General features: G+C 48.7%; 1 protein-coding gene across 1 annotated transcript; it reads right to left on the bottom strand.

The window, feature by feature from the left end:
* Positions 1-7962: 7962 nt before the first annotated feature.
* GDF6 (growth differentiation factor 6) lies at positions 7963-24311 on the bottom strand. Its single transcript, XM_069466198.1, has 2 exons — positions 23891-24311; positions 7963-8924 (listed from the first exon to the last, which is right to left on the bottom strand). Exons 1-2 carry the CDS (start codon positions 24309-24311, stop codon positions 7963-7965), a joined length of 1383 nt encoding a protein of 460 aa, XP_069322299.1.
* Positions 24312-24575: the final 264 nt, after the last annotated feature.

The raw sequence follows: 24575 nt of genomic DNA, 5'->3' as shown, positions 1-24575 counted from the left end.
CTCAGTTATCAAAATCCTCAGGTGCTCAAGTCCCTGGTATAAAATGGTACAGTATTTGCATATAACCTACACAATCCTCCTGTATACTTTCAATCAACTCTAGATGACTTATAACACCTAATACAATGTAAATGGCGTGTAAATAGTTGTTATACTGTATTGTTTAGGGAATAATGACAAGAAAAAAGTATACGTGTTCAGTACAAATGTTTTTTTTTTTTTTGTTTGAATATTTTCCATCAGGGTTGGTTGAATCCACAGATGCAGAATCCATGGATATGGAGAGCCAGGGCAGACCGTACCAGGTCATTTGTTAAGCCTGAGAAAACTCTGTGAGAGAGGTATAGATATGTGTGTGTGTTTCTATATTATATCTAAGCTATGTTCCATGCTTCAAGTCATACAGACTCTAAAAAGAAGCAATTTAATTTGGTGCCACGATCACTAAAAGCCCCTCTTCACCTCTCCACATGCAGGTGCCATACCCACAGAGCCTGCACTGGCTTCCGAAGACCTTGCTGAGCATGGTTTTTGGAAGAAATATTTTGACCTGTCTTTGGGGAGCAAAATAACATCTGGGGTTATAGGGCACTCAAAGCTTGGTCCATGAAAGAAACTCAGCTGTTAACATTCATACAAGTTTACTATCTTCCCCGTCTGTAGAATAAGTTAAATAATGAATGATGTAGAACATATTAGATGTGGGGCAAAAGATGCGTTGAAGCTAGATCTGCCTAGAGCTGCTCCCCCACCGCTAGACACATAGCACAAATTCAAACATTTAGGATAGTCTGGAGGAATTCTAAGCTATAGTGGCTGTTCAGAGCATGCCCCAAAGGAGTCTCTAACCACTTCACTGGTCCACTGTTCAATCCCAGGTACACTCACTGCCAACTAGGGCACAAAAACTACCAAAATGCTGGCTAAGAAGTCACTTTCCAATTAATACAACTAAAGTTTTAGAAAACAAAAAATTGTGTTTTAATGAAACTATTATCTTTTTATTTGGAAATATCATTTGTTCACTGAAATGGCAAGTGTTCTTGGTCACTAGCAACTCATTCCCAATGAACTTCAGTAGTCAGGTTTTAGTAAAAGACAAAAACTGGCATGAATATATACAGTTTTGTTTAAGCCTAAACCAAACATTATTATAAAAATAATGTCATTCGTTCTGGACAGCAATTTTGATGTCAGCAAAATTAAAAGTTCTTTCTGATGTGAATAAAGCATGAACTGAGTCCCCTAACCAAGGTCCTTGACTAGCTCTGAATCTTCAACCATGATTTGAATGCTGTTGGTATCCAATAAACACATTAACCACTAGAAAGGGTAAAAATAATAATATAAGTTAGAGGCTAATTCTCTCTGTGGTTTTCTCAGTTTGTCAGATAGTTTAGGTATAAAACTGGAGATAAGGGAAGTTCAAAAATTGACACTGAACCTCTGAGACTTTTAATACTATCTCAACGTAGACAGGAGAATATTTCCCCATGTAGATAGCTAGGTTTGTTTCACAGGAAAGGAGTGATGACATTTGGCAGTCCTAGTGCCCTTTTTTTCCAATAAATTGGAGCCCACCATTTTCCTGGAACTTACAAAAGAACTCCAACAAAATAGGAAATTTTTTTTTTAAACAAAATCTTAGGGCATAACTGGCTGATGTAAGTCACTTGGTGTTCCCAAGTAAATCATGAGGTCGTCTGGATAAAGACACATGAGATTTGCCCTGTTCCAAAGAGGGGTGACCAAACAGGGAACTGGGAATGGCTCAATCTCTGCAGAATGGGTGTATCCCATCTGGTCATTGCCCCCAGGTTAAGGGTAAATAATCCTGTTATTCTTGTTTTAAAATTCCCTGGACACATATTGTTGGTTTCTTATTGAGGGAAAGATGTATACAAACTAGTTTCACTTTTTTGCTTCTAAATATTTATCATGATTGAGATCTCCCAACAGAAGTAAAATAATAATCACTTGGAAATATCAATTTCCAAAAGCAAAGTTGAATAAAGGTTCTAATTTCCACTCACATGATGATTCTCAGAAATATTTTGGTGAGTTCTGCATCTATTCACAGATGGCACCAATATATAATAAGTACTTATCAAATTACCTCTTCTGTAAATCAAACATATTTTAGTGTGAACTTCTTAGAAAGGCTAGCATTACACCTGTTTTGAACATCTGAATGGCATAGAGAACCCATGGCTATAAATGTTACCCTTTCCCCATCCCTCACCCCCTAATCCTATTTTCCCTGCTTCCTCAACAGTTATGGGGGGGGCAGAGGGTGGATCCAGCTTTGAGAGAATTTGTGAGTTGGAAAGGAAAGGAGTGAGCCAGAAAAAGCAGAACTCAGGTAGAGGGAACAGCCTGCCTGTAGGATTCTAGAAAGTCTTGGAAGTTCACCTTCAATTTTGAATTTCCTTTATCTCTAGTTCTATATGTAAAGTTTCCCAGAGCCTGAAACAGTGCCTGGCAGACCATGGCAACTCACTAAATAACTACTGAGTGACCAAGCAGATGAGAATGAGCTCTGGATTCTACCAAATTAACTCCTAGTTCCTCCCAAGCAAGTTATTGAGCCTCTCTACACCTCAGTTTTCTCATCTGTAAAGCATGGTAATAACAACTAGGGTTGTTATAAAAATTACCTAATAAAATAATAGTAATAATATTCCTCTGAACTCCTCAAGCACAGGGACCATGCTTTTATTAGCATGACTTCCGTATTGTGACCATAGAACTAGACAAGTAATGAGGGACATGCAGTTTTCATTAGTTGTTTTCTTTTAGTACCTGTAAGAGTTGTAGCTCCTCCAGACAGGAAGAATATAGAAAAAAATATACAGAATTTTCATTTCCAAAGTTTGGTGATAAAGTCAAAAAAGGTTACGAAAAAATATGTAAGGGCAGACTATTTCAATGTAGTGGCATTAAAGTAATTTTAAAGCCAAAGCTGAAAGTACAGAGATGTCCTAAGAGAGTTCAATAAATGTGAAATCTAATTAATCAGTGAAGAAAGTTAGCTACAAACTTAATGGGGAGTATAGAATTCAATTTACTCAAATCAGGACCAAAAATCAATTAAAGGGCCTATCTTGAACCCAGGAGAGGCCAGCTCATAAAAGATATGGATTTGGGATTCCTTTTATTACAGTGACTCTTAAAAGGGACCTAGGCACTTAACATGTTGGTCAGTGTCCCTGGGAAAAATCCATTTCCTTTCTTGTCCAAAGCTTCTGGTAGATTTGCAGCCATAGTCTACTAAAACAGTTACCCATCTTGCTTGTGACACCACAATTTTTGATAGTGGGTTAGTGCTTTTAACACAAAGAAATTTTATAATAGAGTACAGAGATTAGGTAAATCAAATCTAAATTATTAACATTTTTGTGTTAAGTTCAAAAATAGTGTTTGCAATCACTGGGACAATATCTGTATATTTGATATTGAAAATGTTTGCAAGCTTTAAGAAAATGTAGTTTATTAAGATATCTAACAGGTTAGCCTCTGAGATCAATTTCAATGGGTAATTGAGTAATTGACTTTAGGTTCCTGATATAAAGTCAAAAAGTACAAACAGTATTGGAATGCTTAATAGAACGTATGAATCACCATCTTTAGAAGTTTAATTTATTAGCTTTACTTGGAGTGGCTTAAGTATATGGGAAGGTTTTTCCTGTTAGCGAAACTTGAAGGGCTTTAAAAAGAAATTGACTATATTAAATTGACAAAAGTAAAGTACAATATTTAAAGAAAGTTTATTAACTAGGTTTAAAACTGGAATTGGTTAATTAAGGGAGGTTGGTCCATTCAACTTGCATTGAAGAGGCATTAATCAAAGGCTCCCTTAAGAGTGACTGTTAAAATTACTAGACTGATCAGTAGAATAGCATTTGTAAATTTATTCATCAACATATTTACTGGGTATCTGCTACATGTCAGGCACTATTCTGGGTGCTAGGAATACAGCAATGAACAAAACAAGGGCAAAAACATATCTTAATGGGGCCTACCTACGTTAAACTTAAGAGCTTTAGAAAAAAACTAGATTATTGAATATTATGCTTTAATACATTGGATATTAATGTTAAAACAAATTGGCCACAAATATTCTCTTCAATGCACAAAATTTCCCCTAAGGGACACCAAAACATTCATGTTGATAAATATCTCCATTCATTCTTATATCACTAGTGCCTAATTCACATGCAACTCTCAAAATTGTGTGTGGTTTAAATGTTGAATCTTCACTATCATCTGGACTTTTTCATATCATTCACAAGAAATCAAGTTAACCAAGATTTTCTTCTTAAAATGCAAATGTCTCCGAGGTTAAGGGCTAGGAGATATTTACATCTTCACGTAATTCAATCAGATTATGTTTTCCCTAACACCTGAATTAAGGAATAAAGTATCTGATACAGGGAAGAAAGGAAAATAACTTTGGAGATGGAAATATTTGTGCAAAAAAAGGGAAATCTCTGGATTGGGGACATATTAAGGTACAGGGCTGGGAGTCCTCAGGGCAGTTGAGGGGTTGGGGGAATTGGAGGTGGGGTATAGAAAGAGTGATGGAAAAATGCAAAGAATTCCCAACCATTTCAAAAACAGCTCCCACCCAGAAAAGAGAGTCTCTTTTCTGCTTTTCCAGGTAATTATCTCTTCCCAAAACCCAGAAGTCAAATTGCTTTGTTAAAAAGTTCCTTTTGGGTAAATTAAGCTTTTGCAAATGACCTGGAAATTCAAACAATCATTGTGTCCAAGGAAAAATGTTTCTCAGTTCGGAACAGTCCACTTGCAAACAGTTTTTTGAAACATAACCTATTTGTACATTGACGATTATTTTGATAACCACAACTCACAAAAATCATACCCGAGGCAGTCTCAGCAAAATCTAGAGAACCTGCCAAAGCTCAGTAGTGACCTAAACTATGGGTTTCCTGGGCCAAGCCAGAAGCTAGGAATTCACTGACTTTTGTAACCCACACTCATTGTTCAGCTGCCCTTATCCCAGCAGTCACAATTTGCATACTCCAAAACTGCAGGCCCCTGTGGCAGCTCCTCCACCAGCTGGCCACCCCACGCTGACATTTAGGGATCATTCAGAGAGCAGGTAGATGATATGGGGGCAGAGGTGCATAGTGGTTAACTTCTCAGGCTCTAGAGTCCAAACGAAGTAGGTTCCAATCCTAAGGACCACTCTCTGGCCGGGTGACCACAGGCAGGTTACTTAAATTCTCTGCACTTTGGTTCCTCATCTGTAAAGTGGGGATTATAATAATATCTATCTCATGGAGTTTCTGAGGGGTTTAAATGAGATAACACATGTACAATAACATCGTGCCTGACATAGTGAATGCTCGGATTTGCACCTGGGTCGCTCAATTTATAGCAAGTGAACAAACAGAACAACATTTGTATCTTCTGTTTCCAGTATGCCATAAATGTAAACAGTAATGTTGACATCTTGGTTGACATAGGTAACTTACTGCTTGCTTTTTCCAACATTAAAGGAACCAAGAAATAATCCAATCCCTATTTGGATTCTTGAAGTGCTGGGATGAAGTACAGGCTTATAAACACTGTTCCAATGGCTGGTAAGAATTTGGCTTTCATCTAGTAAATGAAAATGTCATAAAAAAGAGTTATTGAAGTTATGAGGGAAAAGTGCAATGTTCTCAATGATGGATTTTAAAACAATCAGCTTGTTTTCAAATACTAGAACAAACTAATTCCTTGAGAAACTGATTTTTCTAAATAGATCCATATAAACCAGGCTGAGTTGTTAAGGACAAAAATGAGTTTAATAATATAATATTAGCTTGAGTACCATCCAGGAAAGGTGTACTGTAAAAAATGTTTGGGATATTAGTTGACCTCTGGTAACTTTAGTGTTGTAAATACTTGTATTATAGTGAGGTAGACAGTTAAAAAAAAAAAAACTCTCCATTAGACAGACTTAAAATTTTGTAATAATATTTAAGAAAATGATAACATTATGAAAGAATGAAATATCTGATTAATGCTTAACTTTGTACAACTCGAATATAAACTTTAAAAATATTAGAAATTATAACATTTGAGTGCATATAACGTTTTGTACATTAAGATGAATTGCATGCTGTCCATTTCCTCTTTGCACTTTCAGTCACCTTAAATAAACAAATATATACAGCCTTAACAGAACAACAGTGCATCCAAAGCAAATGTGCATTTTAAATTATTTCTCCTAGCCAAGTCTTTTTTTTTTTTTACTTAGCTTTTTATATTAGCATTTATCATTCTCACTTTTTCTTTGACAGTTTGTAGTTCTCTGAACCAAACAAGCAACAGGTTTAGATTGGGAGAGAGCAAAACCACGCAGGAAAAAAACAAAACTTTTTTTAATGGTTGGTACAAGTTCCCTTGATTAAACCATTTCATGGTCAAAGATGAGGAGGAAGCTAACTTCAAAGGGCCTACTCATGGGCAATGATTGAAAATAATACTGGTGCAGGCTGGGGGAAAGTTCATGTTTTTGACTACCTGGGAATGGGTATTTCAATTTCACTGTGTGCTCTCTCCTGCTTCCTTCCGGAAGATGAATCCCACCCCTGCCTCCTTCCTTACTGCCAGTTCCCCATCTCCCACCCCAAGCTCAATGTAACACTTGGCTCTTTTCACAGTTTCTCATTACTAAGCTTTAAAAACATTGCCTAACTGGTAATTACAATCTGAAACAATTCTTTTGGGGGAGCCCTGGGCTATTGCTGGCTGGTAATCTTTCAGGAATGTCAGAGAGAGGGGAGGGAACATAGATTTTACAGAAACTTCAGAGACAGGGACTCTTGTCCCCTTTCACCCTTCCCTTCCCTCTCCTGGCCTGTCCCTTATCCCCATCCTGCTGTGAGGCTCACCTCCCCTCCTGATGTGGCTCCTTGGACTTCTTGGGTCCTGTTCCCCTCCTCTGAACCTCCTACCTTAATTGTATTGTCCCCCATCCCTACCTATATTTTGTTAAACTGGGAAATCACTTTCCCCTTAGAAGGGGATGTCTGAATTTTGGCAAATTCCGTTGAAAGAAATCAATTAGAAACAGGTATCAGAAAGGGCTTTGGAGTGGGCTATCTCTAGCCTGGAAATGCACCCCTGTGTCAGCCCAAGTCAGAGGCAAGCCTTGTGGTTTCTCATTATCCTTCAGGGGGTTCCATTTGGAGTAATTCTTGTCATTCCATCCATACCAGCTCCCCTTTCCCCCACCAGAAAAAGCAACAATAAAGGCATTGACCTGAGCCCTGGGCAGTGAGATAGAGGTTGCCTGTTGTCAGTACTGGAAGAGGCCAGGGCAGAGCTGGTAAACTCTCGGGAGTACACAAGTGGGTGAAAAAGGCATGCCTGAGCCCACCTCTCTCAAAGCTCTTCTAAAGGCAGGACCCTTCCTGACTTTCCTATTCCTTTCTACAATTCCCCTAACACTTTCCGCTTGGGAGGTCACAAGATACGGGCTATGTTATGGCCAGAAGGACCCCACCTTCTTTACACAAGTAGAAAACAACCAAACCAAGATTTGGTCAAAGGTGATTCGTCCTCCCACATTGTTTCCCTTTTTGAACTATTATTTTTTCAATCCGTGGAGCAGTTGAGAAACAGGTATGCATCTCTCCTCCCCCCACCTCCTATCAAAACCTGTAAGACACACAAGGAAATCCAAAGCCACAATAATAAAGAAAAAAAAAACGAAAGAAATCCTCCTTGGCTTGTTTTTCCAGGGTGGCCAGGCAAGGTGTGAAAATCCGTATCTCCCTCTGGGCTGGCAGGTGGAAGGCTCTGGGAAGGCTGCACTCCCTCTTCTCGCACCGCTCTCACGTCCAGGCTGTTCCTCACCCCCAGCCTCCCCCAGGCCTGCTTCCTCCTCCGCCTCTCTGCAGCCAGGCCTCCCCTGCAGTCCGGGCCAAGGCGGCGGGAAAGGCGCCGCTACCTGCAGCCGCAGGACTCCACCACCATGTCCTCGTACTGCTTGTAGACCACGTTATTGCCCGCGTCGATGTACAGGATGCTGATGGGAGTCAATTTGGTGGGCACGCAGCAGCTGGGCGGGGTGGAGCCCGGGTCCATGGAGTTCATCAGCGTCTGGATGATGGCGTGGTTGGTGGGCTCCAGGTGCGAGCGCAGCGGGAAGTCGCACATGCCCTCACAGTGATAGGCCTCGTACTCCAGGGGTGCGATAATCCAGTCGTCCCAGCCCAGCTCCTTGAAGTTCACGTGCAGGGGCTTCTTGCTGCAACGCAGCCTCGACTTCTTGCCGTGCCGCTTGCCGTGGCGGCTGGCGAAGGCCGTGCGCCGCCGCCGCCGGCCGGACGAGGGCAGCCAAGGCCCGGCGTCCGGGGCCCCCGACGGCGGCGGCCACGACCCCTCGGCGCCCGTACCTGGGCCGGTAGCCTCGGCCGAGCCCAGTTGCTCACGCATCTCGGCGAATAGGTTCTTGCGCTGGGATCTGGTGAACACCACGAGCAGGGCGCGCTCCTGCGGGGACCGCACCCGCCGGCCGAAGCCCACACTCCGCAGGTCCGGGGGCAGCGGCTGCTGGGGGCCCAGCGCGTGCGCCTCGGCCTCCCCCGCGTCCGGCTCTCCCCACGCGGCCCGCAGCTCCAAGCACAGCTGCTTCCAGGGCTGGTGGCGCAGGCCCTGCCACACGTCGAAGACTTCCCAGCCGGCCGTGGGCGCCCCCTGCGGGTCCAGGGTCCGCGCGTCCAGCAGCAGGGGTGACAGGCAGGAGAAGAGCTGCACGTGGAGCGGCCCGGCCGGTGGCCCCCAGGGCGCTGCCGGCGCCTGGCGAAAGAGCCGCAGCTCCGCGCCCACCAGCTCTTCTTTGTCTGAGAGCGTGGACACATCAAACAAATACTTCTGTCTCCGGAGAGGAGTGTGCGAGAGATCGTCTGCGAGATAAAAAATAATTACAGTCAGTTTCACTTAAGGGGGAGATCAGCCCGGTGCTCTTCGGCCGCCCCCGGGAGGAAAAGGGCGGGGAGCGGGGCAGGCCGGCCGGGGAGTCCAGCTCGGCCGGCCCGGGGCCTGACCACCCCGGCTCGCCGTCCGGCTGGTGCACGGCGCGGGGAGGAGGCGCACCAGGCAGGCCCCCTCCTCCGGGGCAGCTCCGGACTCCCTGGGGGGAAGTCGGTGGCTGCTGGTGAGGCTGCCGTGGTGGCGGCCTCCAGGGTTTTTCCCCTAAGAGGCTTCGTAACCACTAATGTGCCCTTTGTGGTCCCCTAGACCTCCTCTAGGCTGGCTCGTTCTCATCCGTCACGTCTCAAATGTCACCTCCTCCAAGAGGCCATCCCCGACCACCACGATCTAAAGTAGCCTCTCTCGGTCACTATTTCTGGAGGACCCTGGCTTATTATCTAACTGGGACTTAGAATTATCTACAGTTGCCTGGTTTATATTTGTCTCCTTAGGGGTCTATCTTCCCCAGCAACACTCCGCCCCGCCTCCACCAGCCCGTAGGAGCTAAGACGACGTCATTGCCCTTCTTACAATCCCCTGCACCTAGAGCTGTGCCTGGCCTAGAGTACACGCCTGCCAGTGAGTGAGAAACTTCCACAGCAGCGAGTCTCCATCTGGCTGCCCACCAGCACCAGCCGGAGAATTTCACAACCACCAGTGCCGGAGTGCCAGGGCTGGCTACAGCCAATTGAATCAATATCGAGACAGGGCCTGGGCACGGGGGTTTTGTTTGCTGTTAGCTTTTTTTTTTTTTTTTTTTTTTTTAAGCTCCAAGATGATTTAAAGGTGCAGTTCTACTTTAGACCCACTCCTCTGGGGATAACATTGCTGCCCATCAGGCGGTTTTCTGGGAGGCATTTAGGCCCAACACAGTGCAGACAGAATGAAGAGCTGCTAAGTGATTTTATTTCTTTCTTTATTCATTTGTTCACCAATCATTTAACAAGAAACAAGAGCGCTGAAGCTTTCAGGAGTATGGGAGGGGGCAGCAAATGAACAAACAGGAACATCAGGCATCTATCCATTGAGAAGATCCTGCAGTCAATGAGAAATAGGCACACCTGGAAGGAGACCTCAGCCAGGGACACTTAGACACACACACACACACACACACACACAGAGAGAGAGAGAGAGACACACACAGAGTGACATTCCCCCATCCCTGCCCCCACTAAGCAATCTAAAATTCTCTTGCTTTGCAACTAATCCTCAAGATGAATTTTTGGATTACAAGTGAGAAAAAGAAATTTAGGAGACATGGAGGGGGTAGCAGTCTCTTAAAATCCAAGGCAAATTCTTCAGAACCAAGGCAAAACTGGGGTTCTTTTTTGACACATTCGTGCACGAAGCCAATCCCACTTTGGTGTGCAAGGCGGAAAGCTAACCAGATTTTCCTGGGCTGCCTTCCCATAAAATATTTACAACCCAGCAAATACAAAAATCCCCAAAGCCCCCAGCTTTCCCCAGAAGCTAGTAAAGTTTGGGTTGATTTCAATAGTAAAAGTGTCACTGGGTCCCTCCTGCGACCCTCACTGCAAGTCCAGATGTAGCCCTGGGGCACTGGCTCTGGAGCCTCAGCCACACCTAGTTTGTACTCCGGGCTGACCGCAGGGGCGGCTGCCTCACTCTCACACACATGCCCCGACCTGCGATGGAGTGTGGGAAGGGTGAGAGAGGTGAAAAGGGAAAAGCTGCTGGAGGCAGTTGATTTATGGAAGTCAAGACCTTCAAACCAACCAGGGTCATATTAAAATCAGGCGGAATTCAGCACACTTTCTTCTCCTTCTTTAAAGAAACCTGTGTCTGACAGTCCTTAGCCACCGCCCAGATCTCTGGACCTATTGCCTTAGGATACACTTTCCTGCCTCTCTCCCCAAACCAGGGATGTGATGAGAGCGATAAACCTAAGGCACTTGCTGCACTAGCTAAGTGGTGTGAGGGCTGACATGTTTCTAATCTTCATCCACATGCACAGAACAGTTCTGTAAGGTAGGTACTCATATTGTTCCCATTTTACAGATGAGAAAACCAAATCTTGGAGAAATTGGGTTAATTACTGAAAGTCAGACAACTAGTAGGTGGTGAGGGTGAGATCCATCCTTAGGTCTATTTAATTCTAGAGTTGGAGCATTTAGCCCTTAAGCCACATTGTCTCTCCACTGTAGTGTAGGTACTAGAGGCTCAAAGCAACCAGGAATGGCCAGGGAAGAGGGATACAGTCCAAACTGTCTTTGCAGGCCTTGCTAGGAATAAAACCTGGACTCCCCTAGGAAATCATTTCCAACTCTTGTTACATAATTCTCGAGATGATTTGCCACTGGCTGAAGAGCATTAGGCAGGTGTAAAGAATAATGATTTCTTTATTTCTCTCTCATGCAATATGGGGAAATCAGCCTGCTTTTGTTTTCACTCTCTTTTTTTTTTTAAGTGTGAGCTCATAAATGGTTAGTCTGCACAGCTGAAACTGAGGCAAGCAGCTGTAGAGAGAGGTCTCTACTGATTCTGAAGCCTTAAGATTTCTGTTGATCTTTCTAGCAAGACCAACGCAACTCTACCCTTTCTAGGTCTCAGGGCAAAAGTAGAAATGGGGGCTTTGGCTTCCATCCTGCTCCCTTCTCTTCCCACAGCAGTTCCAGCCCACACATCAAGGGGCCTCACCTGCATGCACGTGGACACCCCAGCTAACCAATCCAAGTGTCCCAGTCCTACAGGTGCACACATCAGTGCTGTGATCCATTCTTGGGAGGACAGACCTGATGAAGAAGTGCCCAGGCCCTGGAAGTGGGTCCAGGGATATTTGGACAAGAATTCTGTGGCCCAGGTACCTGGAACGTGGTCTAGAATAGTAACTCTCAAAGCCACTAAACATGCAGTGGTCCTTAAATCTGCATCATCAGCATCACATAGGAACATGCTAGAAATGCAAATTCTCTCTAGCCCCAGAGGTTTATGGGATGGCCCAGAATCTGTATTTCTAGTAAGCTCCCAGGTGATGCTGATTCTGCTAGTCCAGGGAATCACACTTTGAGAACCCCTGGTCTAGGTGAGCTTATCCCCTAGTTTCTTTGGATTTCCCATCTAGTAGGGAGGGGCAACATTTAAAGAGGGACAAAACAAGGGTCCCCAAAGCACAGGGCCCAGGGCAGGATCTAAGGTAGTACTCACCAGAACCAAGTCACTACCTCTCCCAGCTCCTTCCTGGCCACCCTCCTCAGGAAGTCACCCCCACATTTTTTTACCATTTCAGCTATACATTCTTTCACCGGGTCTCCAGAACCTCTAGCCCCTAAACAGAGGGTCCAAGAAGGCTGCTCTGTGTAGGTCCCCTGCAGACCACATTCCCCACCTGTCTAAACCTGCTCTGGAGCCATGCATCACAGAAATAGCCCAGAGGAGGCATCCGACCTGGAGAGTGCATACGCCACCATGTGACCCTCAGACCCTTCGCCTGCTGACCTGGCATCGCAGAGCCTGGCCCAGCTGCCACAAGCCAACTGTAGGCAAAAAGCCAGCCCTTCACACTCCCTTCCACAAGCCTCTTCTCTCAATAATTCCTGTATAAATGAGGACTGATGTCATCAAATGACTCTCTCTGATCCCGTTGACTAGAAACATGTACTTTTTATTTCGAAATCTGTTTGTGGCACTTTGTTACATACTGGAAGTGAATCCTATACTTTAGGTCCTTAACTTGAAATTGATCAGTACATCATGGGAGCTTTTTAGTTTGCTTTTAATTTGCATCAGCCTGATTTGTTACAGCTTAGTGACACCTCAGTTAACTCAGTGTTTGCTGACTATTAGACATATAAACCTTTCAAGGACAAATTGCTGCATATCTGCTTATCCTTTTTCCCTGGCAAGTTGGTAGAGCAAGGAGTGGAAGGAGAGAAAGAGAAGGAAGGAACAAATCACTGGCCTATTTGAAGAAACTCCTTCTTAACTAAGTCAGCAAATTGTAAAAAGCTGACAGCACTTCATACATACATTTCTGGTGCAGAATTTGTATAAATAAGTAAACGCATGAATAAGGAGGGGGAGATGTTTGTCAAAGGGCACAAAGTTTCAGTTAGGGTCAATATAAATTAAAAAGACAAAAAAATAATTAATAAAAGCAAAGCAAGTACGGGAATGAGAAAAAGATGTAACTACTTGCAAGGTAGGTTCCATTGTACCCATTTCAAATGAGGAAACTGGCTTAGAAAGGCAAAGGCAGTCCAGGATGAGTGAGGCTGGAGGAAGTGAAAGACCCCAACACCAGAGGTGAAAGGAAAGGTGCCCCCAGCGCCAAAAACCTTATACCCCGGGGACCAGAGTCCCAGGAGGGCAGTCTGACGGGGTGACACGCAGCGGCAGGATTCGTGCCCCGCCCGTCGCCACTGGGAGGGCTGCTCCCCGGGCCAGTCTGTAGGGGGTTTCCGAAAACCTGAAACTTCTTTGTTTGAGGGCAGGAAGCCCCACCGCCACCACCGCCACAAACACTGCATTTTCCCAAGACATCTCTGAGATATATACACGTAGCTTGAAGTCCCTCTTGAAGGTCCTAGTTGGGTTTTCTGTCACTCTCCAGCGTGTGCACCCGCCATTGCAGCTCTCCAGACCCACGGGGCTCTACGTGCCACAGACTCTGGGCTTCCCGACGCTCCTTCGCGCGCGTGCGGCTCCCATCCTCCGAGTTCACGGTGACCCGGTATGGCTACTGGGCAGGGGTCTGGCCGGGGTCTGGCCGATCCCCACCAGCCTCCTTGAGCCGCTCCGCCACGCCTTCCACACAAGTCCTCCGGAGGACTAGGCGACTGCTCAGAAAGCTGAGAAGATCCCGAGAAGACCCCAGGCTTTCCAACCTCCACCTCCTAAGCAAGGATGGGGGTGCAGGGATAATCACCCATCTTAGCAAGGGAAACTCAAGCCGTCTTTGAAGCTAAGCCTTTCCCCCACCCCGTCATTTCAGAGCCAGCAGCAGCATCCAGTGCTTATGGGGCACCGCCTTTGTGCCAGGCACGTGCTCAGGGCATTGATGGCGGCTCTCACTGTATCCTCACCGCCAGCGTCCAAGGTCGGTCCTACTGTTACACTCATTTATAGATGAGGAAACTGGGGCTCTAAGAGGTATCTTAACTTGCCCATTGTCTTGCAACTAGTAAGGGACAGGCGTTGAAGGTCTTAATTCCAAGCGCAGGGTGGGGCTGGGGGTGCCAGTCCTGCTGCCATGCCCCTCTAGCAGGGTCCTGTTTGGGCAGTGGAGCAAGAGGGAGCCACACATTCATCATCAGTGTAACAACAGAAAGTGGGCCGGGTTCCCCCAGAATTCCACCCCGGCTTTCTTTACTAGGAAAAAGACCTCCAAGTTCAGACTTTACAGCTCGATTTGGAGTCCTTTCTAACCTAGGTCTCTCTGCTTCAGCACTGCCCTGAGGTTCCCACATCTGTCAGGTTGGAAATAGAGCCAGGTGTACTGGGTTAATGAAAATCAGAGCTACCAGCCCTTCCCCCTGGAGTGTGAAGGCCTCCCAGTGTAATCTGTGCTCTAGCTATTTAGTGTCCCCCTGGACACTGGAATACAGTGATCTCCTAGGGATCTGCCAAGGATGTACTCCTCCTGAGGTAGGCCTTTGTTGAGATGTGAGCCTTGCAAACTGCTGCAGCTCAGTGAGGCAATCCACACAACTCACCCTTTCTAGGGCACTCTTGCTTTACTACCCAGAGTACTAACTGCAAGAGCTAGCTCTGGTGTAGCATTTACTATGTGTTGGGCACGATCTAAATTCTTTTTTTTTTTTTTTTTTTTTTTTTTTTTGTTGAGACAGAGTCTCACTTTGTTGCCCAGGCTACAGTGAGTGCCGTGGCGTCAGCTTAGCTCACAGCAACCTCAAACTCCTGGGCTTAAGCGATCCTCCTGCCTCAGCCTCCCGAGTAGCTGGGACTACAGGCATGCGCCACTATGCCCGACTAATTTTTTCTATATAGATTTTTAGGTGTCCATACAATGTCTTTCTATTTTTAGTAGAGACGGGGTCTCGCTCAGGCTGGTCTCGAACTCCTGACCTTGAGCAATCCACCCGCCTCGGCCTCCCAGAGTGCTAGGATTACAGGCGTGAGCCACCGCGCCCGGCCTAAATTCTTAACTTGTAATAACTCATTTAATCCTCAGAACCACCTCTGAAAAAGTTATCACTATAAACTAGAGCACAGAGAGCTTATGAGTAACTTGCCCAACATAGTGATAGAGCTGGCAGACTGGCTCCAGTATCTGTGCCACCTCCCTCTGTGCTTGCTAGAAAAACTGAGAAACACTTTCATGCTGCCCATGCCTAGAAGGAGGGCATCAATCCCTGGTCTCCAAGAGTCGCTTGCTCCAGCAGAACTTTGTCAGTCACTCCTTCAGCAGAACAGAAGGAATGCCAACAATTGGACTTTTGAAAGAGGACTTAGGAGGAAACTTAACAGGGCCACTGGGGGGAGCAAATGAGATAAGGTGTGGGAAAGACCTCCGAAGATGGTATGCAAATGTCAGTTACTACTGGCAACGTGGAATTCAGAATCTAAGAGACATAAATGTGAATCCTGATCTGTGATTTAGTGGCCGGGTGACTTTGGGTAGACTGGGTCACATGATCTCTCCCAGCCTCATATCCCTCATCTGTAAAATGGGAGAACCACCTCTACCTTTCAGGGTCATTGTAAAGATCAGAGTCAAGGCACCCAGAGCTGTGCATGGCACATGAAAACTCTCAAGGAATGCAGCCAATATTATTATAACTACCTACATCCTGGTAGAAGAAGGTGTACCAGTCATCTTCTTTTCTCCTTTCAGGAGACGTGATCGAGATCTCTCTACAAGATTTCTGGAAGTGAGTGGAGGAAAGGTGTGGGCAGCATGGGAGAAGAAAGAAGCACAGGCTTCCAGTTCCTGCTTATCTCAGGCCACGCAGAGTTCAAGGCTCACAGGGGCTCCAGCCTCACTCCCTCACTGGGATTCTCCTTAGTCCTGTGAGGCCATATCACACTGTCCCTCCCACAATGCCAGGTGAACAGATGACCTTTACCCCAACTTCATCAGGGACTGAACCTCTTCTTGAGGTTTCCTCTTCTGCAAGGTCAGGGCCAGTGCTAACCTATATGGTTCCCTGGCAGCTCGGTGCAGCCCTCAGAGGCCTAGGGATTAGTCTCCTTCACCCCTTTGGTGCACTTTTGTGGGGCACAATCTGTCCACAGTCTGGGGTGAGGATAGGAAGGCCCACATTCCCAATCTTTACTTGGCAAATGGCCACACACATGTTGGAAAGATGACAGTGAATGACTCTCTGGGCTGCAGCCCAAGTCTGGGCCTGTGACGCCTGTCAGCTGCGAAGGTAATCTCCATGTTCTGTCAGTTTGTGTGCTCCCTGACACACACTCACTGGTCCAGCTTTTCTTGGGTCTCTTGGCTTCCCCAGTGCCTTCTCCAATAGCTTGTCCTGAATTTCTCAGCTTCTTTTCTCCTTCTAAAGACCAGCCAGGTCCAAGTCAAGTCCTCCACACAGTCTTGGAGAGACTTTCCACACTCTCTCAGGCTTGCAGACCAGTGCCCCCCTTTTCACAATGAGCTTTGTGGACCCCGAGAGTTAAGCGAGTCTGGTGGCCTGCCTGGATCCCGCAGAGAAATCTCCGTGTCCACACAGCAAGTTCTGGCTCAACGTGAGGAAAATGAGCGAGGCTGGGAGAAAGGAAAGAAAGGAGAACCTCCAGTCTCACCAGACTGAAAACAACTTCTGCGTGCGCCCTCATATTGGGGCCTCAGCGCCTCCTTTAACTGCAGTAACTTCAACTCCGAGGGTGCAGATTTCTGGAGAGCACCTCCAACAAGATCTCAAAGGCGCTTCAGGGAGACTCCTTTTGTTTCTATAGGCTGAAACGGATTTATTTACAAAGTAGTTTTCATGAATTTAGTCGGAGATCCTGGTGCTCTCTTGAAGGGCCAGAGAGGCAAAGCCAAGATCAAGGACATATCACCCCGGGCATCTCTCTTTTCACAGCGGTTCCACTCTGGGCTCCTGACCACAGTGGCTCCAATCTTTACTTGACATCACTGTGGATGAAACTCAAAGTGAAGCTTGGTACTGTCCCTGCGCTCCGGACCCTCCCTCCCCATCTCTCCGCAGTGCGCAGTGTGGGAGCAGCCTGCGCCGGGCGTCCACCGCTGGTCTGAGCCCTTCCCCTGGGGCACCGTGTGCTGGGCCGGGACAGGGTTGATTTGCTGGGGGCCTTTTCTGCACTGCAGACCGGTAGGGTCACCCAAGAGCCCAGAGGAACGACACAGGCCCTCTAGGAAGGCTGGGGGAGGTGGGAGGGACGAATAGTGAAGCCGCCGTCGGGGCTGGAACATGATCCGTCAGCTTGGCTCGAGAGCTTAGAGATCAAAAGTAGAAGGAAAGGTGCCCATTTTATGCGGTTTTCCCCTCCCCGACAAGTTCTGAGGTTGCAGGTGGGGGAAGGGGTTCAAATTGGCGGGTAGTCATAGGCAGGACATTGGACTCCCAGAGCCCTGAAGACCTGCACAGGAGAAATTGCTGTGATATTTCTTTAAAGTGCGGGGCCAGGGGCAGCCTGTGAAGAAGGGATGGCCACAATCCCGCTTCGCTGCGTTCGCTGTGGTCTAACTGCTGAAACAACGCAGCAAAATGGGATTCTTGGGCCCTGTTCTAGCCTAGCATCGTTCACTTTCCCTCTCCACGGCGCATCAGAGCGGCAGTGGACTGGGAAGTTGAATCTGGGCTGGACCAATTTGCCTGTAAGCCGGGTTTGTAAAGCAGGCGCACAGATTCCTCTTGGCTCCTACGTTATTTAGGGATGCCCCTGCCCCCTACTAAAGCCAACCCTGTGCGCTGATCCAGTTCCCGCCCTCTCCCCAGGCTAAGTCCCACCAGCGTGGGCCAGAGGCCCGCCCCTGGACTGTCTCGCACGCCCACTATGCCGTACCTAAACTGTGCCCCGCCCTCAGGCGCCTGGGCCACTAGCTGCGCAGCGCGCGCGTCCCTAGGAACTCCGTCCAGCGCCGCCGGCTGCCCGCCGGCTCCAGGCTCCTGCAGCCCCTCTCCCCAAGCCACCCAGTCCTCAGCCTCCAGCAGTGCTAACCGACTGCCCAGGAAGGCAGAGAACGGCAACCCTGGAACCCATTAGGCCAACGAGGACCTATTTAATTCCTGTAAACAGGAGATACTATTTAACCGACTTTAAGCTTAAAAATAAACAGCCAGGGCTGGGAAGGGAGGGGGGAGCAAGCAACGGAATGGCGCGGTGGGTCCACAATCCTGCACTCCACACCTCAAGGGTTTGGCTGGATTCTGTCCCCTGGTCCAAAGAGCGTCGTTTGACCCGGGTTATTCAATACCCGAAGGGTTATCGAACTAAAGCCTTTCACTTTACTTAAAAGCCCCCAGGGATTATTGTTGATTTGCTCCGACTTGTTTGATGCACGCAGTAGTCTTGGCAGGAAACAAAAGTTCTCATTCTGCTGTATTTCTATCATACCATCTTCCCCCACCTCTCCATCCTATTCCCTTCTTCCCCCTGCCCCCACCGCCCCTAAAAGACGTCACCACTTTCGAGAAGGAGTGCAAGAACCCCGAGAACACCAGCTGGGAAAAATGGGTTGCCCTGGGGCCTCCAATGCAGCGCCCTGCGTTCCCCGCGGGTTCAGGCGACACGCTTCCTCTCTGGTAGGAAAGAGGAGCTTCGTGTCCCGATTCAGTTTGGGAGGGGGAGAAGAGAGATTCACAAGGCCTGTTGTGATCTTTGGCTTGGATGCCTTTTTTTTTTTTTTTTTTTTTGTGCAGAAACCACAATGATGTTTGAGCACGTTTTTCGATCCCCTCCCCCACCAGCAACTCAACCACCCAAACTCCCAGAGGCCCGAAAGCCTCCTGACTTGAGAAGAACGCTGGGTCCCTCTCAGACTAGCTTTCCTGGCCAAGAAAACTCTCCAAGAATCGCTGCGCAACCTGCTCTCTCGCTGCAGAAGGTGCTAGGTGTTCTTAGCGTCTTGCTTTTCCCTCCAAGGCAGACCTTAAGGCCTTAGGGATTGGGATGACAATCACCGATATTTAATAACAAGCCGATGGCTAAGTGGTTGATTTGGGGCCTTAAACATGTCTTATTTCTTCCAACCAGAAGAGCAAAACAAACTTCTAGTTTAAAACTTCTTTTCCCCTACCCCGGGGCTTTTTCCAGGTTTACCCGGCTGGAGGAGGACCCTGAACCTGAACTGTGGAGCAAACTCCGTGCCCGCCTCATGCAGGCGCTCCCTCAAACGCACACACTTGAACGCTTAGCAAGCCTTTTCCAAGGCTGTTCCCTCTTTCCGGGGAAATAAAGCCTAGATTGGAACCTTCTGCCCGGCTTCCTCATTTGGCCGTCTGGTCTGCATTAGTGTTTTTATAAGGGACTCAAACAAATCGAATACAAGGTCACCAAATAATTAACAGTTGTGAATTCCCTCCGTCCCCATTAAAATACTTCCCTGCTTATATTTCATTTTCCGTTTGCCAAAGACAACAGGGTCCCGGGCAAAAGCACTGCCGCGTTGATTACACCACTCTGCAGCTCAGGTCCACCCAGAAACCCGCTGTTTTGCATAAACATGACGTACCAGATGAACTTCAATCGCAAGGGAACCTTGCAACTCCCCGCAGCGGGGCTATCCGCAAAATTGTCCTGTTCTTCCCTCTGATAATCGAGACCCAGAAGGTAAACGGAGAAGCCAACAAACAATTGGTGGCAAACTATCCTGAGAGTTATTTTTAGGGTATCAAGTTCCTCAAGGATGTTCCCATCTCGTTTTGGTTTTTATCTTTTCCTCACCGCCTTCTTTCTGAGAGTGCTATTGTACAAAAAATATTAAAGGGTATTCTTATTTCAAAGTCACCTGTGGAACCCTAACTCACAGCAATAGTCTTAGACTCATTTTGGTTCCCTCATCCTTGAGAGTTGTGGTTTTGGGCCCTTGTTAGAATTATGTGGCACTCTCACTGCATAAACTGAAAGTCTGAGTTTCTTGCACTAACACACACTCTCTCTCCCCTACCTTCCTCCTTCCCTCCCTCCCGCCCCCCATCTCTCAGCCCAGTTGAATTCATAGAAGTTCTAATTGTCTGCCTTTTCCAAGCCCCAGGGTTGGGGGTCCAGGACCCCAGTACTAGTGGCCTTTTAATGAGTTATTTCATGAGCTAACTGTAATTTTACTGTATCTAACCTTGTCCATTCTGATCCTATGACTGCATCAACACACATGCACACACTTTCCCATTCTACTGGATCCAAAAGCATTTTAAAAGCACAATATGGGGGTATTTTGAAGATCAAGGGATAACATGGTTTGTGCCTCTGCAAAAAGAAACACAGGAGGCACAGCACAAATTCAGATTCTTAAATCCAAAGTTCCACTCAAACTCCTAACTTGGGTCTTAGAAAGTTACAGAGGAATATTAGACTGGGGGAAAAAAACTCTCAGTTATTTGACTTCTGCTTCTTGCCACCATCCATTAGAAACTTCCCCACCTCTTACCCTATCTAAATAGTGCCCTAGTTAAATATGCAGGGTCTAGAATCTTAAATGAGCTTCACCTCTCACTAGCTGTGTGATGTTGAGCAACTTGCTTAACCTCTCTGTCTTCATTAATTCACCTATAAAAAGGAAAGATTACAGCACTTTCCCCAGAAGTGGTTGTGAGAATTAAATGAGATAATTCAAGTAACAAATTTTAGTGTAGTACTTGGCACAGCAAATGTTCAATAAATCTTGGTTATTATTATTACCCCTAGATATCTGGAGAGCAAACAGAAAGGAGAGACATATTTAAAAAAAACATTTGCCATCAAGTCTCATGGTGGCAGGGGGTTGGGTAGTACAGAACTTGCCTTCTTCATAGACCTAAAGCACCCTTCATTTGCTTTGAACATAGTTTATCCCTGCTCTCCCATTCTCAACCAAGGGCTTCAGGTGTGACTTCTGAGGTTTCCCGGGTGGAGAAGGCTTTAAAAAAAAAAAACAAAAAAAACCCAAAAAAACCAAATATTGTACATGAGTAAGTCGCTCATGCCTCCTGAAGAGGCTTCAGGGTCCCTTCCTTTTCTTTGCTCCTCCCGTTAAGGGATCTCTGGCTCCTCCGAGCCCAGCCTGCCCCACTCGATGGCGATTAAAACATCCTCTAGGCGAGGCGCCAAGTGAGCACGGCGGGCCCAGCTCTAGACAGGCCATCCATGGGTTGGGGGAGGGGACACTAGGGGGGGTTGGAGCGGTTAAAAGCCCCACGTGAGAGGGGCGGAAGTCCTCGCCAGGAGCCGGGGATGCGCGGCTGGCGGGTCCTTTCCATCACGGGAGACGAGACACCGTTTGATGTGTTATGACATGAACCCTCAATTAGATCGCTGAGTTGAAACACTCCAATCAGGGGCCCGATGCTAAGCAAGCCCCGGAAGGTCCAGCCCGAGGTCACCGCCGGTGACACATCAAATCAAAATCAGTGAGAGGGAAAGTGAGGCTTTCCCTTTATCAAGCTGGGGCTGCAGCCAGCAACGTACCCCTCCTCTGTGCCCCCCTCCCGCCCGCGGCTCCGCACTCCCTTGCCCCCGCGCGGCGTGCGACAAGCCGCACCGCCTTCCCAGTCAACGAACTGCCTTTCTTCGCGGAGGAGACCGTGCCTTTGAAGCTGCGGTCCGGGTGGTCACGCCGCGTCTTGTCCGGCCGTGGACCTCTCGCTTCCCCAGCCTTCGACGGCGTTCCGGGGTTGATGCCGGATGTCTGGATCTCAGTCCGGCTGGTCTGGAGACCTTGTCACAGGAACAGAGGGCCCCCAGCCCGGGTACACAGCCAATCCCTCTTCTACGGCTGGCGTACGGGGGCTCACAGTGCAGCGCCGGCTGTTGGGGGCGGGGGAGGCGAGGCTTGCAGGACAAGCAAGGGTGAAGCGAGCTCGCGTCTGCGCGGTACTTGGGATTCTCAGAGATCTCCCAGCTCTTGCCTGAATGCCGCAGGTTTCCCAACGACACCTCGGAACAGCCCGCAGGGTCCCTCGGTCCGTGCCAAACTCACTGGACGCTGCGAACCAGTTAGGGTGCCTGCCTAGGGGAGGGGAGGAGATTCTTGCCACTTCCCTGCCGGGGAAAGAGAATGTGTGCCCACAGTCCGCCAGCCTAGGCCTCCGGGACTTCTTCTCCTGAGCAGAGGCCTCTTGAGTAGTTTTCTCTGAGCTTATAGAGAAGGTGGGCGATTAACAGAGGACTTGGAGGGAGAGAGACAGCCGTGGCTGGGCGGGGTGGGAGAAGGGGAAGAAAGGGTGTTGGCAAGCTGTGCTGGTAACCCGGAGGCCGGGGACCCAGTTGCAGCACTAGGAAGAAGCCATGTGTCTTTGCAAAGGTAACTTTAATAGTCCTAAAATCATCATAAAATACCCGGCGTTAATTTGCTGTCCGGACCTTTCAGCAGCTCATGAACCTCGCTGACCTCGGGCTGCAGCCGCAAACCCGGCGTGGGCAGGACCCTTTAGAGCAAGGAAAGCGACTACCAGTGACAGGCTGGGGACTAGAGCCGGGGCAGAGCCCAGGGCTGAGGGGCTGTTAGCCAGCTCCAGAAAGCTTGGAGAATGTGCAAGCACCCAAGGCAGCTCTGGCGAAGCAGCTTCTTCACCTGAGCCCCAGCGCTGAAGGGTTCCTGGGCCACCCTACTTTCACTGGCCTGCAAGTGAAAGGAGGACCTGGAACCGGTCAAAGTCACGTAACTAAATCTGGAGAGGATGGAGAAGAGTCTAGCTGCCCAAATGTCTTTTATCTCCTTCCTTTCTTTTCATCTCCTTACTCCCCTTTCCCCCTCCTTTCCTTTTTCTCCCTTGTCTGTCTCCTTCCACATTTCTGCCTCTGTTTTAGGAGCTCAGTTTCCGACGCCTGTGGATCCCTCCCCAATTTCTGGGACCAAGGGTAGCTCGAGGCTTTCTTGAGGGCACTGGCCTCGCTGCGGACCACTCCGGTAGCAAGAAAGGGGCGCAGGGGTTTCCGCAGACACCGCCATAAGTTTGCGCTCCGAGGGGACAAGGGATGGCGTCCCTGGGAGAATCGCAGAGGAGCTGAGAAAGGTGGATGGGCACACCCACGTACCCTTGTAGATTAAGTACCAACAAACCCCAAAACTTAGCCATCCCTGCCCCTGACCTGCCCAGCCAGATGCTGCTGCTGCCTCTGCAGAAACACCCATTGAGGCCTCGGAGCCGCCGGGAGCGCGACGCAAAACAGCCGGAGGGCGCTGCACACCCGCCGGGCTGACCATCCCCACAGCCAGCGTGGGGACTAGCGGAGAACCCGCGCGGCGGCTGGACCAGGGCACTGCCAGTCGCTGCTAGCAGACCTGCTCCTCGGACAGCGGGACTCGCTCGTGCGGGCTTTTCCCGGAGCCGACCTGAGCTCAGAGCTTCCAATGCTGACTCGCGCCTCGGGCCGCCGAGTCAGGCCTTGTACAGCGCATCCCGAACAACCTGAGACCCCCGAGGCACGGGTTCCATCAGTCCCTGCCCCGAGCCCTCTCCAGCCCGGATCAGCTGCCTGCCGCCTCCCGTCCTCCACGGTTCCTCCACTAGCCACCGAATGAGCGGCCACCACACCGCTTTCTGCAACAGATGAGAGGATGAAGGAAGGCAGGAAGAGGAAAGAAAGGAAAAGGAAGCTAGAAAGGAAGGATTACAGACTGGGATAAAATCTGTAGCCGCATTCAGAAACTTACTCGGGCTTGAGAAAAGCAATTTAAGCAGAGAAAAGGGAAAGTGTCCAGAGCGGGAAGGGAATTCACAAATGCAGCCTCCTGCCGGAGCCAGAGCAGTGCCCTGGCTGTGGAGCTCCAGCAAGAGAGGAGTCGGGCGGTTTCTTTGCCACTTACCTAATCCCCTGTCTACAAAGCTGGTGATCGTATTAGCCGACTTGGAAGACTGGAAAAAGCTGGCATTGATGCCCAGCTTCTCAGCGATGGAATAAGTCCTGTAGATTGATAGCATGTACTCGTGGGGCACCACGCGCGGACCCCTGCCTGGCTGCTCCTGCGCCTGGGACTGCTGCGGCGACTGCCGCTGGGGCTCGTCCTGCGGCCGTGGCTGTGGCTCTTGGCCCTCCGGGGGCGCCCGGCCCGCGGCACTCTCTCGCGACGCCCGAGGCATCTTCCCTTCCTTGCGGCTCCGCATGCCCTTGGTGGAGCCCAGCTCCGCGGACGAGGAGGATGAGATGGACGCCTGCTGGAAACCCGGCAGATCCCAAAGAAAACTGATGAGGAAGACGGCCGAGAGCAGGACCCTGGGAGTATCCATGGCGTGCAAGTGGCTGCGTCTCCCCAAGAGGCGGCGGCTGCGGTGCAGGGCGCTAGGGGCGCGGAGAGGCTGGACAGCGGCCGGGGCCCGGCTCCTCGGGCGGACTCGGAGTGCAAGGAGCCGGGTCCCAGCCACACAAACCCCGGCCCTGCCACGCCCCCTCCCGCCCCTCGCCGGGAGGGGAGGGAGGGGAGGGGAGAGAGGGCAGAGGAGGGTTGGGGAGGGTGGGAGGAGAGGCCGGGTGGTGCGGGCAGGAGGTGTGGG

This window comes from Eulemur rufifrons, chromosome 3, assembly GCF_041146395.1.
Source record: "Eulemur rufifrons isolate Redbay chromosome 3, OSU_ERuf_1, whole genome shotgun sequence".
Classification (NCBI taxonomy): domain Eukaryota; kingdom Metazoa; phylum Chordata; class Mammalia; order Primates; family Lemuridae; genus Eulemur; species Eulemur rufifrons.
This window is presented reverse-complemented; position numbering and strand designations above follow the sequence as displayed.

Bases quoted from the DNA above. Each gene is read 5' to 3' on its own strand.
- GDF6 (XM_069466198.1), bottom strand. From the start codon at position 24,311: ATGGATACTCCCAGGGTCCTGCTCTCGGCCGTCTTCCTCATCAGTTTT. The intron at 8,925-23,890 runs GTAAGTGGCAAA...TTTATCTCGCAG, and splicing joins CTTTGTAGACAGGGGATTAG to ACGATCTCTCGCACACTCCT.